We start from the raw sequence: 14,395 nt of genomic DNA, 5'->3' as shown, positions 1-14,395 counted from the left end.
GTACGCCCCTGGCAATGGACTAGGCGTTAAATAATCGGTACCGATACTACCCTCTCTACATTCCGTTTGCGCGCCTTCCACCGCGTTTACTCCTGTCAATGTGACCCTGCAACACCTTGCGCGTCTGCACCAAACTCCTCTTGTTCTTGTGCTTGGCCTTGTTCAGCGTCATCAAGAAGTTCTTCTGGCGCGCCTTCTCCTTGTTCGTCGTGCTCTTGCCCTCGGCGTCCTTCTTGGACCGGCGGATGGCCTGCGTCGACTTGTGCTCCTCGCGGCCAGGCTTGCCCTCCTTAGCCATGGCCACCCTCTCCTCCTTGGTCGTCTTGCGCAGCCTGGCCGGCGCCTCGATCTGCTCGGCGGTGAGGCCGTCATCGGCGTGCCGGGCCAGGGCTTTCTCGATCTCCTTCTGGCGCTTCGAGGTTCGGTTGCCCAGCGTCTTGTTCAGGCTGGCTTCCATGCGCAGCTCCTGGAGCTTCTGGAGGTCGGCGGGCGTGAGGATGGTGGTCGTGGCCAGCTTTTGTATCCTCTCCATCTCGGCAGCGCTATCCTCGTCGTCCTCGGAGTCGGATCCGTCCTCTCCCGTCCGGCGCTTCTTCGGCGCCGGCTCGTCGTCTTCGTCTTCCGAGTGGCTGACGTTGATCCATCCACCCGAATCATCGCTGTCGTCGGAGTCCACTTCCCAGTCTTCGGATTTGTAACCGTCCTCCTCGTCTTCCTTGTCGGAGCCGTCCTCGGGAAGACCCTTGGCAGCACGCTTCAGCTTGCGCTGCTCCTCTTTCCACTTGGCCAGCAACTCGATGCCCTCGATACCTCCAACCTCTTCCTCTCCAAATCTCTTCGTCTTTATCTCGCCGCTCCTCAGACCCATGGACGCGTCCTTGCCTCTGTCCTTCTTCATCAGCATGTCCGCGCCAACCTCTCTGTACAACGACAAAAGACCCTTTGCAGCCATCATGGTTCCCTTGTCTTTGCTCTTTCGGTACTGGACAAGATCCTGCAGCAACGTGTCGGTCATGGCCAGGGGCTGTCTCGCGCAGATTTCACGGATGGCGTTGAGACCGGCGGCGGCAACCTCGGCGGCGGCGGCTTCTGACACAAACTCATTGGCGATCTTCTGGATAAGAGGCTCGACAGCATCCGGGGGAACCAGGTTATGTGTTCCCTGGGCGAGCGAGGCCAGGTAAGAGGTGACGGACTCTTGACGAGGCGTAAGGAACTTGATGAACCACGAGTAGAGATTGATGATGGTCAGCTTGTGGAGACCGACCAGTCTCGTCACCAGCTGCAGGACCAGGAGTTTGTTCTCATGCGCCATCTTAGTCTTGGTGTTCTGCAAGTGTTTCTGGAAAACGTTCTCGGCAAAGCCCTGAGGGTCATGTAAGAGATGGAAGGCCGAGAAGTTAAGCGGGTGAGGCTTAGCCTTGCTGCGCTCCTGCTTGTGAACCTTGGCAACGGCCTTCTTGTAGGCGTTGGCCTGCTTCTTAGACTTCTTGTTGATGCCGATCTGATGCTTTATCTTCATCAGGTCAACCGCCTCCTCGTCACTGCTGTCGTCCTCCAGCTCCTCGCGCTCCTTGTCTCCACCGAGGAAGAACCGCACGGCACCGATGACAACCTTTTCGTTATCGGACAGGGCCGCCTCCTTCATGACGTCGACAGTCTTGGCATCGGTCCAGATCTGACGCTTCCACAGCTCACGTGTGAGCTTCACGGCCCAAATGCCCTTGGGCGAGGTGCGGTCGGCGGTGATGAGGTTGTAGAGGACAGTCTGAATGGTACGGTTGAGGGGGTGGTTCGTAGCCTTGGCGTTCGCATTGCGCATCTCGGTAAGGATCTTCTGGAAGAGGAGCGTTCGCAGCGTCTTGCTTGGCGAAGAAACGAGGATTGGGAAGAGCGTCGTCAGGAAGCTCGTCGAGTCGATGACTTCCTTCTTGCGGAGAAGCGCCAGACTTCCGACAATCTTCTCGCGCAGCTCGGGGTGCAGGACCTCGTGGTGCTGCAGGAGGATGGCCTTCAGGTCGTCGGGGAAGGCAACGGCGTGTTTCGGGTACAGGTCCACGGTGTGCGCGAGAAGGTCGACGAGGTTGTGAAAGGACTCGGTGTATTCTCTCGTCGCAGTCGTCGGCGAGCCGAGGAAGACCTCGCGCTGACTCTCATATTGGCCCCATTGCTGGAGGAAGTTCTCTTCGTACGACTTGGGGTCGCGGCGGATCTTGTACTGCAGGCTCGCGCTGCAACGATTAGCAATTGGCGCATATAGCTGATCAGATGAAGGCTTACAAGTCTACATCGACCTTTTCGAGGGCGGCGACCTTGCGCTTTCCCATGATCGCTGTCTGCTTGGATTAAGTCGGGAGTGTATGGGGTGTCTGAGCGACGGCGCGGGGAGTTAGTTGCCCGTCAAAAAATCTCAAAGGGAACTTTTTGCATCTTATCGTTATCTTATCTTATCTAGACATTGAATTTTCTCGTCGTCTTATCTAAGCATGTGGGGCAAAGCCTGACCGAGCCACCGAGAACCGGCAACTCTGAACCGGCATCACTCACCCTGGCGGCGATCAAGGGATGAAGCACGGCGGAATTTACGGTGAAGAGGCCAACCGCATGGCAGCAAGGATACATCTTTACGATGCCAATCTTCGCCGTCATTCTACCGTAAGGCTAGCTTCGTGTTCTTCTTCGACTTGTCACGAGGAGTATATGATAGGTTAATACCATGGACAGTAAATGCCTGCGACGAGCAGCGATCCGTCGGCCACATAAAGTATCGTGTGAATCAAAAGGTCCTTGACTATAATCCCTCAATCTCTCTGCGAGAATAACCTCTAGTATTGCTTTCTCTTTGCTTGTACGAGAGTGTGAAGTTGGCTCTTGAACTCCTGGAACAAATAAAACCGCAGACTTGGAGGATATGGAAAAGTGATGGACAGTTGATTCTGTCTGAAATGTTCAACCTTCAATCAGAAGATTAGCAGATCCATCACCAGACCGGTAGAATATGCTATTGCGCATGAGGGAGATGCGACAGTAGTTATGCTTTCGAATGCAGGATAACTCGCTATTTTCTCCAAAAGGGGAACCGGAGTTAGTAGAAAGCTACATCTAACTGATTAATCTGGGCTGTCGCAGAGCACTTGCGATTACAGATAAATAGCATCCCGCCTAGGTAGCCACCCGAGCAATCCTGATGAGCAACGTCGAAGCTACTTACGATCTGATATTTCGACCGGACTTAATCATAGTAACTTTAAGATCATGCCAGAAAGGACGTTGAGCTTATCATTAATGAAAGCCAGTGTTGTGTCATGATAATCATTATTAACACGAGGAGTACTATAGGACATTGAGGCATGGTAAACAGGTTTGAGCGTTATAATTTGACTCAATATGGTTTACTTTCTCCGACGATTTAACGTTTTTATACATTTTTGAATGTGAATTAGTTCTATATCGAGGTGGATAGGTTTCCACGAGAAACATATCACCGTACCTCAAAAAGACCTTCTCACGATGCTTGTCAGAGATAATGAGACTTGGTTCCATCAAGATGCCTTCTTCCAATGATAGCCGTATTGCGCATGTGTCTGCTTAATGACTTCAAGGCCTTTATCCCACATGATCATCCTTTTTTCCCTGGGTATCACGGCGTTGGGCACTTTCACCAAGTCAATCGGCTGTCTCCGTAAATTTGTAGCTCTCTGGAAAGACTCACTTTCTAACCACCCATGGAATGCTTCCTCTAGATAAACGGCCTCTACGCCGCTCTCCGGCTTACCCTTCTCTTCCCGTTTTTTTCTTGACACGCGCCACGAACGTCAATTGTTCTTGGACGAGAATGTCGATGCCGGCGACCACAAGGAGCATTCTCTCGGGCAACGTCTCCTCGCTGGCCAAGAACGGACTCATCCTTGGGTTATCCAAATCATTTACCTTCGTCGACGCCGCGTACGGATCATACAGCGGCTGCATGAACGACATCGGATCGTTCTTGGGGAAGCTGGCCGGGCGTCGACATCATCGATCGCGGCTGGGAAGGGATATACGGGCGCGAGGCGGTAACTCAGGCTAACGGCGACCGCTCCCGTTTCTGCCGCGACGAGCGAGCAAAACGGAGCGCTTGCCTCCGGTATGCCTCCCACGAAGCCGCCCGCATGGCAGTCGACACGCAAAGGCCGCAGGCCGTTTCGGCCAGTTCCTACACCGGATCCGTTGAACAGAAGAGCGCGTAGGGAGCGGTCATGGCTAACGGGTATGTAGATGACAGTATAGGGCCGGCGAAAGAGGTTCGGGGCCAAGGCTAGGGAGTTTGAGAGAAAGACTACAGGCTGGAGGGCGAGGAGTCGCCAACGAAGGGACCAAGGGAGGTGGCGGCCGAAGAAAAGGGCGTCAAGTGTCGGCCTAACAAAGGCAACAGCAATATCTTGAAGCGTGCGAAACATGCTGGTGGCGATTAGGCGGTTCTCTGCTATGACCTTTGTGAATCAGGCCGTCAGATTCATTCTCGGGAGTGTGCTGGGTGTCAGGCTTGCGAGCACACATTGTATTCAGCTACTCCTAGCGCGGCGAATGGTCCCCTTTGCTTCCGATGGGCCCCCGAGTGTAAGTCGGCCCAAATGTAAGACCGATTAGCTGAACGTCGGCCAGTGGCAGTGTCAAGGGATGGCGTCGACACTCGGTGGACCATCGTCTTACCCCCTCACCCGCTCAAAGGCACGCGGGCAACGCGATCGGAGCGGAGCGGGCCATAGCTGCACGTTTCGAAACATTTTCTGGGGAATGCTGGGTGTCAGCATGGTCAACCGAAGCGTTGTGTGGTTAAACGGGCACACGGGCTAACAGCAAAACAGAGTTCGGACGAAAAAGATCGGCGGTAGCAATCCCAGCTTTGCGGAACGCCCATCCGGCGAGGCATCCGGGATGGGGGACTGAACCACGTAATCTGCGACGCTGCAATGACTTAATGACTCGAGGCTTCACAGCCTTGGCCGGGCCACGGTCAGACACACGTGGCACCGGTTTCTTCTTAAGCATGGCCTTGATCTTGCTCGTGTCATTAGAATGGAGTATCACCGATTAGATTTCACGCGACTTGAGATTTGTCGATACGGCTCATGGAGAAAGGATAGTAAGTGCAGAATGAGACATAAGGGCAGGGAACTTGCAAGCGTCCCGCCCACGCACGCCCTTGGAAGTCTCTGTTCCGTCTCAGTCTGTGAGTCTGAAGTCCGAGATATATGCAGCGTTCGACAGCAACGCCAAACGAACCTAACCTGATGTTGACTAGATCGTTTGTTACATTCATCGATAACCGAATGAAGGGACAAACGAAGGAGCCGGCCCAAATGGAGTGCCCTGGTGTCACTGCGGATTGGAGAGATCGTGTACAGAATTACTCTTAATAATTACATCTGTGAATACCATAATGGCAACATATCAATAAACCCAGTCATGTTTCTCGTCAATGCGGCCATGAACATTTTCCTTCGTGAATACGCGTGCCCCAAGCAATCGGGTCCGTATTATCCCATCTGAGCTCTCAAACCGGCTGCTTCAGACCGGGCAGAGGGGAATGCAATACGAGGCCAATAGAATAAACGATCAAGCCCGTTGTGAATTCGAATCCGAAGAAATCTCGTAACAACCCGAAGGGGCTGAGGACGATTCTCTTTCCCTCCAAGCTCGTTCAGCTTCAAAATTGCAATGATTCCTCCCCCCAAGCCTAGCAGCGGGCTTCTAGATAAGACGAACGGATATTTCTCGTTCTTTCAACGCTTTCATTCCCCCGTCTGGCAAGACGCTCAAAGGTCTACGTATACACGTTAGCATGTCTGTCGTCGCTCAAACCATGGGAATCTTCCAAAGCTTACCGTCGCAGTAGTCGACGGTGGTGGTGGTGGTGACGGTGGGGCGGGGAGCAGTGGTGGTAACAGCGGTGATGCCCCAGCAAGAGCAGGCAGAGGAGTACTCGGCAGCGTCGTCGCAGGAGGAAGCGTAGGCCGGGATGACGGTGGGGAACTCGGTGACCTCGCGGTTGACGATCTGGCCGTCGCGACGGATACGGGCAGGGCCAGCAGTGACGGTGATGGTGACGGTACTAATATGGTTTGTCAGTTATAATGACCGCCCGGCAAGTCCAGGCTTGGATCCTTTTTCCACCGAGACCGAGGAACAAGTGTGTCAGGGGAGGGACAAGATGGTTGACATACGTTGGGGAGGGGGTGACGGTGGCCTTGAGGAAGGACGTGCAGTCGGCCTTGCGGTCGCTGATGGGCAGGAGACCAGGGCGGGTACCGGTGACCTGACGGTTGCAGTTGTTACCGGAGCACTCGCGCTTCTCGAGGACAGAGCCGAGAGCGAAGCTGACGAGGGAAAGGATGACGGCGGCCTTCATTTTGAAGGGCTGGGATGAAGAGTCTATGAGAGAGACGATCGACTGAGGTCCTAAGAGATGGGATGGGTTGATTGGAGGGATCTATTAGGAAGTCGGTGGATGAGAGGAAAGGGGGAAAGGAAGGAGAGGGACGGTTACATGGAGGCGACGGTACCGTGATATATAATTGCAAGATTGGGGATAGTCCTTGCCATGATGGTGCATGGTGCGTGAGAGGGATGGACTGGGGGAGCGAGTATATTGGCCATGATCCCCGCAGATGGATTAACACGCCGAGGGACGCAAGTTGGTACAGCTCGTACCAGGTTTGTACAAACCGCAGCAACCAGAGAGGCGGATGAGAGCGTAGTGGAGGTCTCACCCGTGCCTCTGGGCAACATCCAAAGTAGGCGATGAGGAGGTGGGTCATCAACCGGGCCATAGGACAAACGGACCCAAGGAAGGGGGGGGGGGTGCGTGGTTGAGAGGCAAAGACAAAGACATATTTAGAGCAACGACAGCATCATGTACGCAAACTAACAGCATATTGGAGCCAGCTTTTGCCAGGCTCCCCGGCACGGTAACACCTGGTTCCTGAGCACTAGACAGGAACAGGGGGCGAATGAGGGGGATGGCCATGCGAGCGGAAAGCGAGGACCGACAGGTTGCAATAGTCGTTCCAACCCATTCCGCCCATTTTTGCCCGGGGGGGTCACAATCCCATTCCCACCTATCAGCGGTCGTAGCGGCCGTATGAGGTAGGTCGAGATAGTGTGTGGGCTGGAGGCGAGGCGAAGAGCAGGAATATGCATGAAGATGTAAATATGCGCCACGCGGGCGTAGCGTATTCGTAGGAAGGGTTGGCCCGCGGGCAGACGTACCGTTTGACTCACGAAGAACTCGGATCCCAGAGTGACCTACCTGTCTGACCCGTCAATGGCATTTTCCCTGGAGATTGTTGAAGTGCATGTTGTCTTACGGGTAAAGTGTTGTGTTTTGTTAACATGTGTTGAGGTGAAGAACAAGTGGAAAGACAGTTACAGTAACAAGCACTTGGTATAGCAACCAAGGGGGGTCATATCCGAAAGCTTTGCCAGCCTTAGCTGATATAGCAAGGTTTAATATTCTACGGTACTTACATTAGGTTCTATCCATGGATTTAGAAATTTTGCTGTGTTGAATTGGGCATGATACTATCGCTGTGCGAAGGCATTCCAGTTCAGCTCGAGAACGCGTGCGTGAGCCCCCTCCCTCTGTGGCCATTGATTCTTGGCTGCCACTAGGAACTAACAATGGAATGGTTTCCTACCTCCTCCCCTGCCCTTCACCAACGCTATCTCACCGGTGGAGGGGGGTTCGTCCAATTTGGCCTAGCCCAATCTGCTGGATACCAGGGATTCCTGAGGGGCCCGTCCTCCCCCATCTCTCGCCGAAGGCCGATGCTGTTTCTTTTTCGTCGAAATGCAAAGCGCGGGAGGCATTCAGGTTTGGCGGAGCCTGTGCTGGATGTAAGGGAGGCATCTAGATGCTCGAAGAGAGCCGATGAAACGACCTGTGGCTTGCCGAGTACATGCTGGAAACCATTGAATGCTGCACGACGCGCCGCATAGCTCATGGCGTTTCCCATGCGGTCACTGTTTGTGGATGGCAAATGCGATGTGGCTTTGTCTTGGGCTATTCTGGTGCTCTACCCGAAAGACATTCACCAGCTCGGAAAATAACTACGTAAGAAGGGTCTGTCTGGGCTGTGCTTGGCCTGATGCTTTTGGAACAAGACGTGCGATGGGGATCGATAAAGATGATGATGGGGGAATGGCCGATGAGAAAGCTTGGGACTGCGAAACAACACGCCGTCGGAGGAGACATTTCTTTTACTATCCCCTGGCAGCATCTCTTCTGAGAACAAACGCACGCCGTACTCTGTACCTCGCTTGATCTCCTCTGGGTGTAGCTGGACGGTATTAGAGGAATCAAAGCCAAGTACCACTGCGCTCTGCTTATTGAGCAGATGGCTGCCGGCAGCAGGATGCACCTGTGCCAGGGAAGAGGAGGAAAGAAAAAGAAAAGGTACGATATGCAGGCGAGGACATGGGAGGAGTTGCAGGGACCGATTCCATACTAGCAACTTGGTCTGTGACGACTCGAAGCGAAGAATAAGGAACAGGTTATTAGATAGGAATTGTTAGCGGGAGGGTGATTGCCAATGGGAATGCGTCGCCCGAGGGCCGCGCCGTCGACCTGCATTGGCGATGATGTTGTCGGTGATGATCCGATGCGACCTTCGGCCGTGGAACAATGGTTCTTTATTTCATCCGTCCTGATGGGAAAATGAAAGGCCACTGACTCTCGTATTGGTTCTTTTGTTCACTTATACCAGGTTGCTCAGCCTCTTGCAATGATAGGCCACGGTCGTGTTTATCATCATCATGGACGCCCTCGCAGCATTCAGCCCTGACAAACTCTTTCTCGATCGACTGTCTAGCGCAGGCGCCACACGGGACGAGACTCTGATTGTAACCGGGAAGGCTGCCCGGGAGTGGCTGTTATTGTTAATTAAGCGACAGCCCAGAATCAGCCATCAAGAAGAGGCTTCTCCGGGGTGGACTAAGAGCTACAAGGGCCGCTCTCCGGGTTAGCTGCCGGTGCTGAGAGAGCTACCTAATGAGGCATGCATCAGCGTCGCAACCCGGGGACCCATTGGGTGGGTGGCCATGCCACGACACGAACACACCTCGCAAGCTTGCCCAGTGCTGCGGTAGTACCAGGGCGGCCTAGAATAGGTAGTAGAGGTTGGCAGGTCTTACGGTGTAACTCTCGTGTCGCCATTTGAACCAGGCTGCAGTTACAGTATGTATGTTTCTTTGACACAAAAGTTTGTGGTCTAGGTACCGCGCACGCTTCCTGGGCCGGAGTCAGACTCGTAGTCCAAGCAAACCCCGACTGAGGGTTAACGCCTCGGAGAGAAGAAAGCCACTCGAGTTTGCCATCGACGGTGGCCTGCCTTTCTGGAAGGTGAGGAGCAAACCGGTGCCAGAGCCGCCGACTTCCATCCATATGCCATGGCCGTGCGATATCTACCGGCCTTCCTCTATGTCTCGGAGGCATACGGGATGGGCCACTCGACCCGACCAGGGGCCACCCCTCCCCGGGGAGGATGCGCCATGCCCATTGCCAGGAGCCGCTTCGCCGAAAGAGGCAGCTCGAGATTGGGGCCTGGCCGATTAGTCGCCAGGCGGTTGGCGCTCCGCCTTTTGTTGGAACGACGCTCATTTCCACCGACGGGGGGGGGGGGGGGGGGGGGCGCGAGGCATTCCAGAGGTTCTTTTTCTCATGGCTGAGGAAAAAAGGACAGCTTCGCTCTGTTTAGTCAATTCTCACCGACCTCCACCGCGGCACGTGGCCGTCAAAACCGTCGCCGGCGTGTCGGCAATCTTATATCCCAAGACAATGACGCGCTCTCTTACACGGATAGACGATCTCCAAAGGCCGGATATTGATCCTTCTGCAGAGCCCTCCTCCCGGTCAACTCACTCTCTCTCCATCACCAAGGCTAGTTAGTCTCCACCGGCCCACCATCCCCGTTTACAGCCTTGGAGCGCTTCCTCGCAGGCTCTCGGCGAGGGCGACGTGCAAGCGACAGGCCCCCCCCAGCTTGGCGACGGAGGCACGTTATCGCTGTCGCAAAGCTGAGTGCTCTGTTGGTCTCGATCCCTGTACTTCAAAGCCCACTTCGGAATCTCGGAAGGCTCTCAGGGCGGAGGATGCTAGGTAGACGGAGACCCAGCAGCTTAATAGTAAGCTTAGCCGCCATAAGCCAAGTACCCTGTCACCCAGCATCTCTACTACGTGCTGACTGATATCTGCGCCATCCTGACCTGTCAAGATTTCTACCTAGTTAACAAGCCGTTGAAGTCAACACATATGGGAGGGATCATCCTGCACCTCGGCCAGAGGCGTTTTGTCTGGCTATTCATCTTTGAACAGGTAAAAGATCATACGACTCGCACAAGACTCCCACCCCTCTCCCTCACTGACCCGGCCATTTTACCCGGCGGCCATCCAAGCCCTCTCCCCTCTTATTTATTGGTTTACCCCTCCAGCGGCGGGGGAGGGGGGGATATCTGTCCGGGCAACGTATCTCCGCATGGCATTCCCGCCGCCCAGCTCTGCTCCCGCAAGCCTTGCCCTGCTTTTCCTCCCCTTCCAACGTGTTTCCTACAGCCAAAGCTCAAACGGAACATACGCCTCCCCCGCACCTAGCTCAGCAGGACGAGCCGGGGACGCAGGCGTGCTATGCTCCGTCGAGCTCACGTCGTCAAAGGGGGTGGTTTTTGATCAGGCTGGATCTGGTCCACGGAGCAAGCTGCGCCGAAGGCGGGCTCTCCGCGTTTCTTCGTTCTCTCGTCACTCCCGAGGAGCCGGTAATCTTGAAGGTTTCCCCACAGACGAAGATCTTCTAGTTCGTGCAGAGTAGCAGGTAAGGTATGATGGGCTTTCCCGACAGACAGGCACCGCGTGGCATGGCCGTCCCGATCGGCAAAGTGACGGCTGTGCGGATAAATAGAGCACCCCTCACCCACCGTCAGCCAAGGCTGCTGTTTGCCAGGCACGAACTTATCCGTCGGCGCCTGGGTAGTATTGGGACGAACCGTTCACAACGGAACCGCCTCGTCGACCCGCCTCCCCTTGCCCTTGTTCGCCATTGCGCCCGTCACTGGTTCTACCTCTCTGCTCTCGTAGAAACCACCGGTTGGTCTTCCGATCCCGCGCCGTATGAGTAGCCTGGCGAAAAGTCTAGCAGCAGGTGGCTACTAACCGGATCAAGTGTCTGGGAAGTTCACTTTCAAGGTCGCCCAGGTACACGATGATGCCCTCAATGCGGTCTAGACAGAGAGCTGCAAACAACGATCAGCAGGACATCTTGCCGCTTCGCGCCCTCGCAATGATTCCCACCGAGGTGACTTGATGGACTTGGCTTCTGCAAGACCGGGGCTGGCGCTTGCATTTACCCCATACCCCGCAAGTTTGGAGCGGAGACACGGGCAGATAGAGCAAAAAAGAGCAAAATAAGGCTTCTCTGGCCTTCTCGGCGTCTTTTTGGCTGGCAGTCATTATCCCCCCCTGTCGTTGATATGTTATGTTACTGGAGGGCAACCGCAGCTGTCTCTTAGCCACGGCATCAAGCGGCGACTTAGCCCCCAAAGCTGGAAAATCTCACCAACGCCCCGTATGCCACCACTTCCGATTCCCGTCTCATCACCGTGGACCGGACTCGTCGCCTCACTTGCGAGGAAGGCCTCATGCATGCAGTCATGAGGCTCAAGCAACAGCACACTCCTCAAGTGCCAAGGACAAGGGGGAAAGGTATCATGTATGGTAAGCGTGCCTAGCAACAAAAGAAAATGAAAAAAACACAAAGCCGAACGCCCCGGTAGTGTAACGCCATGCGCATTTATCGTGTACACCGCCCCGGCCTCTGTGAAGTCCCGGCTGTGTTTTAGTCGAACCAAAGTTTTCTACCAAGACGGCCTTCCAACCCTGATGGTTGCCTCTTCAAGAGGGGAACGGAGACCGCTTCCTCGCCTTTGAGGTATGACGCGTGTTCCGACGACACCGCGGTAACGGAAAGCCTTTCTTGTAAAACCCATCTTCGGGAACAAATCATCAGATGCAGCTGATCTCGATCCAGCCTGACTGATTCAGCATGGCCGACAGAAATACGGCTCAAGACGAAGACCCTTCCTTCCCAACAGAAGTATGACCCATCGCCAGATCCGACGGCCGATTATGCCCAATCAACTCCGTGTCTTCGCTGACCACGCTCAACCCCACGGCGGCCAAGCTGTCGCTTCTCCCCCTGCCGTTCCCGCCCTCGCTGCTCTTCCGCCGCTGGTGTACGGCTGACGGCCGGCTCATACCCAGCAAACCCCCCGCCGTCCTATGGCGGGCCTCGGCCAGGGCGTCGGACACAGGCGTTGCTGCCAGCTCCGGGACATACGGGGTCGAGTCGAGTTCCTGGAGCAGCGCACGGTTGTCCACGCCCCCGTGATCGCTGCTCGCCTCGCTGGCGTTGCTCCAGTTCCGGAGGTGCGCGTAGGTCCCCTGGGAATCCGTGCTCCCGCGGTGCAGCCCGATCCAAGCGCTCGACCCTTGGCTGACGCGCTGGCTCCGGTCCGGGACGTCAAAGTAGCCCCCGGTGTACGCCGAGTCATAGCTGGCGTGTCGGTCCGAACCCGAGCCCTGCGGCACTGGCTGGTAGTCGCCGACGGAGCCCGGCGTGCCCCGGTACGATGGCGTGAAGTCGGTGTCGGAGTCGTGTCTCCGGTGTGACGGCCGTGGGGACATCATGAGCGGGTCCACGCTCATGTCCTCCACCTCTGACGGCGTGGGCTTGAACTGGTACATGGAGGGGCGCGACTGTGCGCCCGAGGATGTTCCCTTGTTGCTGGTTTCGACTGCCTGGACGACCTTGTTGAGATGGCGGATGATGATCCAAGCCGCGACCAGGACGATGATGAGCAGCCCCACGCCACCAGCCACGATTCCAGCAATCTGGCCTGCGTCAGGCCGTCGCTGTCGTCGTTACTCCTTGACAATGGCTGTTCCTTAGGCACTGTGCTTGGGTAGTATTTGAATACGACTTGGTCTGGGTCTTGTGCATCCAGGGTAGCTAGGGCTGTTGGGGCCGTCGTCGGCCTCGAGGGCGTGAGGACTATCGTCGCAGCCACCGTTGTGATCATGAGTTGAGTTGCGTCCTGTGTTGTCGTCATCGTCGTAGTGACTATATAAGTCGACGGTTCCGTGGAGTAACAGGCGCTTACGGCACATCCGAGGCCGTTGCGGCAGCAGCCGTAGCTCAGACTGGCAGGGCATAAGTAGTAGCTTGCCGGACACGACTGAGAGTATGCGACCCCGGACGCTGCGACGCAATTTCCTCCTCGTTCACATCTGTACCCCTCAGGACAGCAGCCGCCTGAGCCGGAGAAGTTAGCTACTGCGGAGCGACCGAGACGAATTTGTATTTGGTCGACTCACCTCCCATAACTGCATCGCATGCATAATATCCAGCCTTCCCCAAGCAGGTCCACGGTGCGCTTGTTGTCGCGTAGCATGAATCTGTTGCGCAAGCGTAGCCTAACTGGCAACAGGCTCCGTTAAGGCTCGACGCGCAGGCGGAATATCCAGTCGCACAGGTCGCTGTGTCCCTCCGGTTCAGATCCCGGAACACCGTGACGTGCGCCTTTTCCATTCGGTGTACCCCGTCTCGTCTCTTGAACTCCGCTCCGCCGATCATCAGACGGCCTTTGGCTCAGCAAGTGGATGCTTGTCGAGTGTCAAGGGCGGATGGCGGGCAAAACAGTTGCTCTTTGGTCGCCGCGCAGATCAGTAGCAAAGTAAGAAGCATCCGAGGATCTGTAATTTCTCATCCAGGAACCATCCGCGTGTCGTTTGGTATGATGATGGCAACTTGCGTTGGTGCCTGCGGGAGGGTTGAGGATCGAGATGGCCCAACTGCTTGTATGTTCTGGGGGCTGAGCCAGTGTACAGCACAGCGGCACCACACACAGTCACACCCCACGAGGTTGCAATCGGCGATGAGAGAGGCACAGTAATAGGGCAGAGATGGTAGGACCAAGAGGGCGTGACGGAACTTGGCCAGTTGTACCAGACATGAACCTTTTTCGCACAGTTTCGACCAAGACGCCCAAAGCTACAGTCAAGGTCTGGTCTCTTTTGTCTTCGTTGTTTCACGTATGATCGACCCGGCAGCGGGTGGTTGCATACGTGGGTGGGAAAGAGGAGGTCGATCATGAACTGCTTGAGAGGGGAATGGTCGGATCCCCAGAAAGTGAGTGCGGGCATGTGTGATTGCGGGGGACATGCCGCCCATGGGCGAGGCACCTTGGGGTCCATGGGATTTGGAAAATAGCTCTGTGTCTGACTGTCAGCACCCAGTGAAGGTGACTTCGCCATTCCAGGGGCGAACCAGCTATGAGGCTCTGCCAATCAGATGAGGGTAAGCGA

At 55.5% G+C, this 14,395-nt stretch overlaps 4 protein-coding genes across 4 annotated transcripts; 1 reads left to right on the top strand and 3 right to left on the bottom strand.

Annotated features, from left to right (window-relative positions):
• Positions 1–55: 55 nt before the first annotated feature.
• Positions 56–2,327, bottom strand: GLRG_10279 (uncharacterized protein; the record flags this gene model as incomplete). The annotated part of the gene is made up of 2 exons (XM_008100964.1): positions 56–2,231; positions 2,281–2,327. 2 exons carry the CDS (start codon positions 2,325–2,327, stop codon positions 56–58), a joined length of 2,223 nt encoding a protein of 740 aa, XP_008099155.1.
• Positions 2,328–5,798: 3,471 nt separating this feature from the next.
• Positions 5,799–6,391, bottom strand: GLRG_10278 (uncharacterized protein; the record flags this gene model as incomplete). Its single annotated transcript, XM_008100963.1, has 3 exons — positions 5,799–5,806; positions 5,868–6,094; positions 6,207–6,391. 3 exons carry the CDS (start codon positions 6,389–6,391, stop codon positions 5,799–5,801), a joined length of 420 nt encoding a protein of 139 aa, XP_008099154.1.
• Positions 6,392–10,890: 4,499 nt separating this feature from the next.
• GLRG_10277 (uncharacterized protein) lies at positions 10,891–11,257 on the top strand (the record flags this gene model as incomplete). The annotated part of the gene is made up of 2 exons (XM_008100962.1): positions 10,891–11,119; positions 11,196–11,257. 2 exons carry the CDS (start codon positions 10,891–10,893, stop codon positions 11,255–11,257), a joined length of 291 nt encoding a protein of 96 aa, XP_008099153.1.
• Positions 11,258–12,094: 837 nt separating this feature from the next.
• Positions 12,095–12,775, bottom strand: GLRG_10276 (uncharacterized protein; the record flags this gene model as incomplete). The annotated part of the gene is made up of 1 exon (XM_008100961.1): positions 12,095–12,775. The coding sequence occupies one exon, from the start codon at positions 12,773–12,775 to the stop codon at positions 12,095–12,097; it is 681 nt and encodes a 226-aa protein (XP_008099152.1).
• Positions 12,776–14,395: the final 1,620 nt, after the last annotated feature.

The sequence above is a fragment of the Colletotrichum graminicola genome (genome assembly GCF_000149035.1).
Source record: "Colletotrichum graminicola M1.001 genomic scaffold supercont1.58, whole genome shotgun sequence".
In the NCBI taxonomy this organism is placed as follows: domain Eukaryota; kingdom Fungi; phylum Ascomycota; class Sordariomycetes; order Glomerellales; family Glomerellaceae; genus Colletotrichum; species Colletotrichum graminicola.
This window is presented reverse-complemented; position numbering and strand designations above follow the sequence as displayed.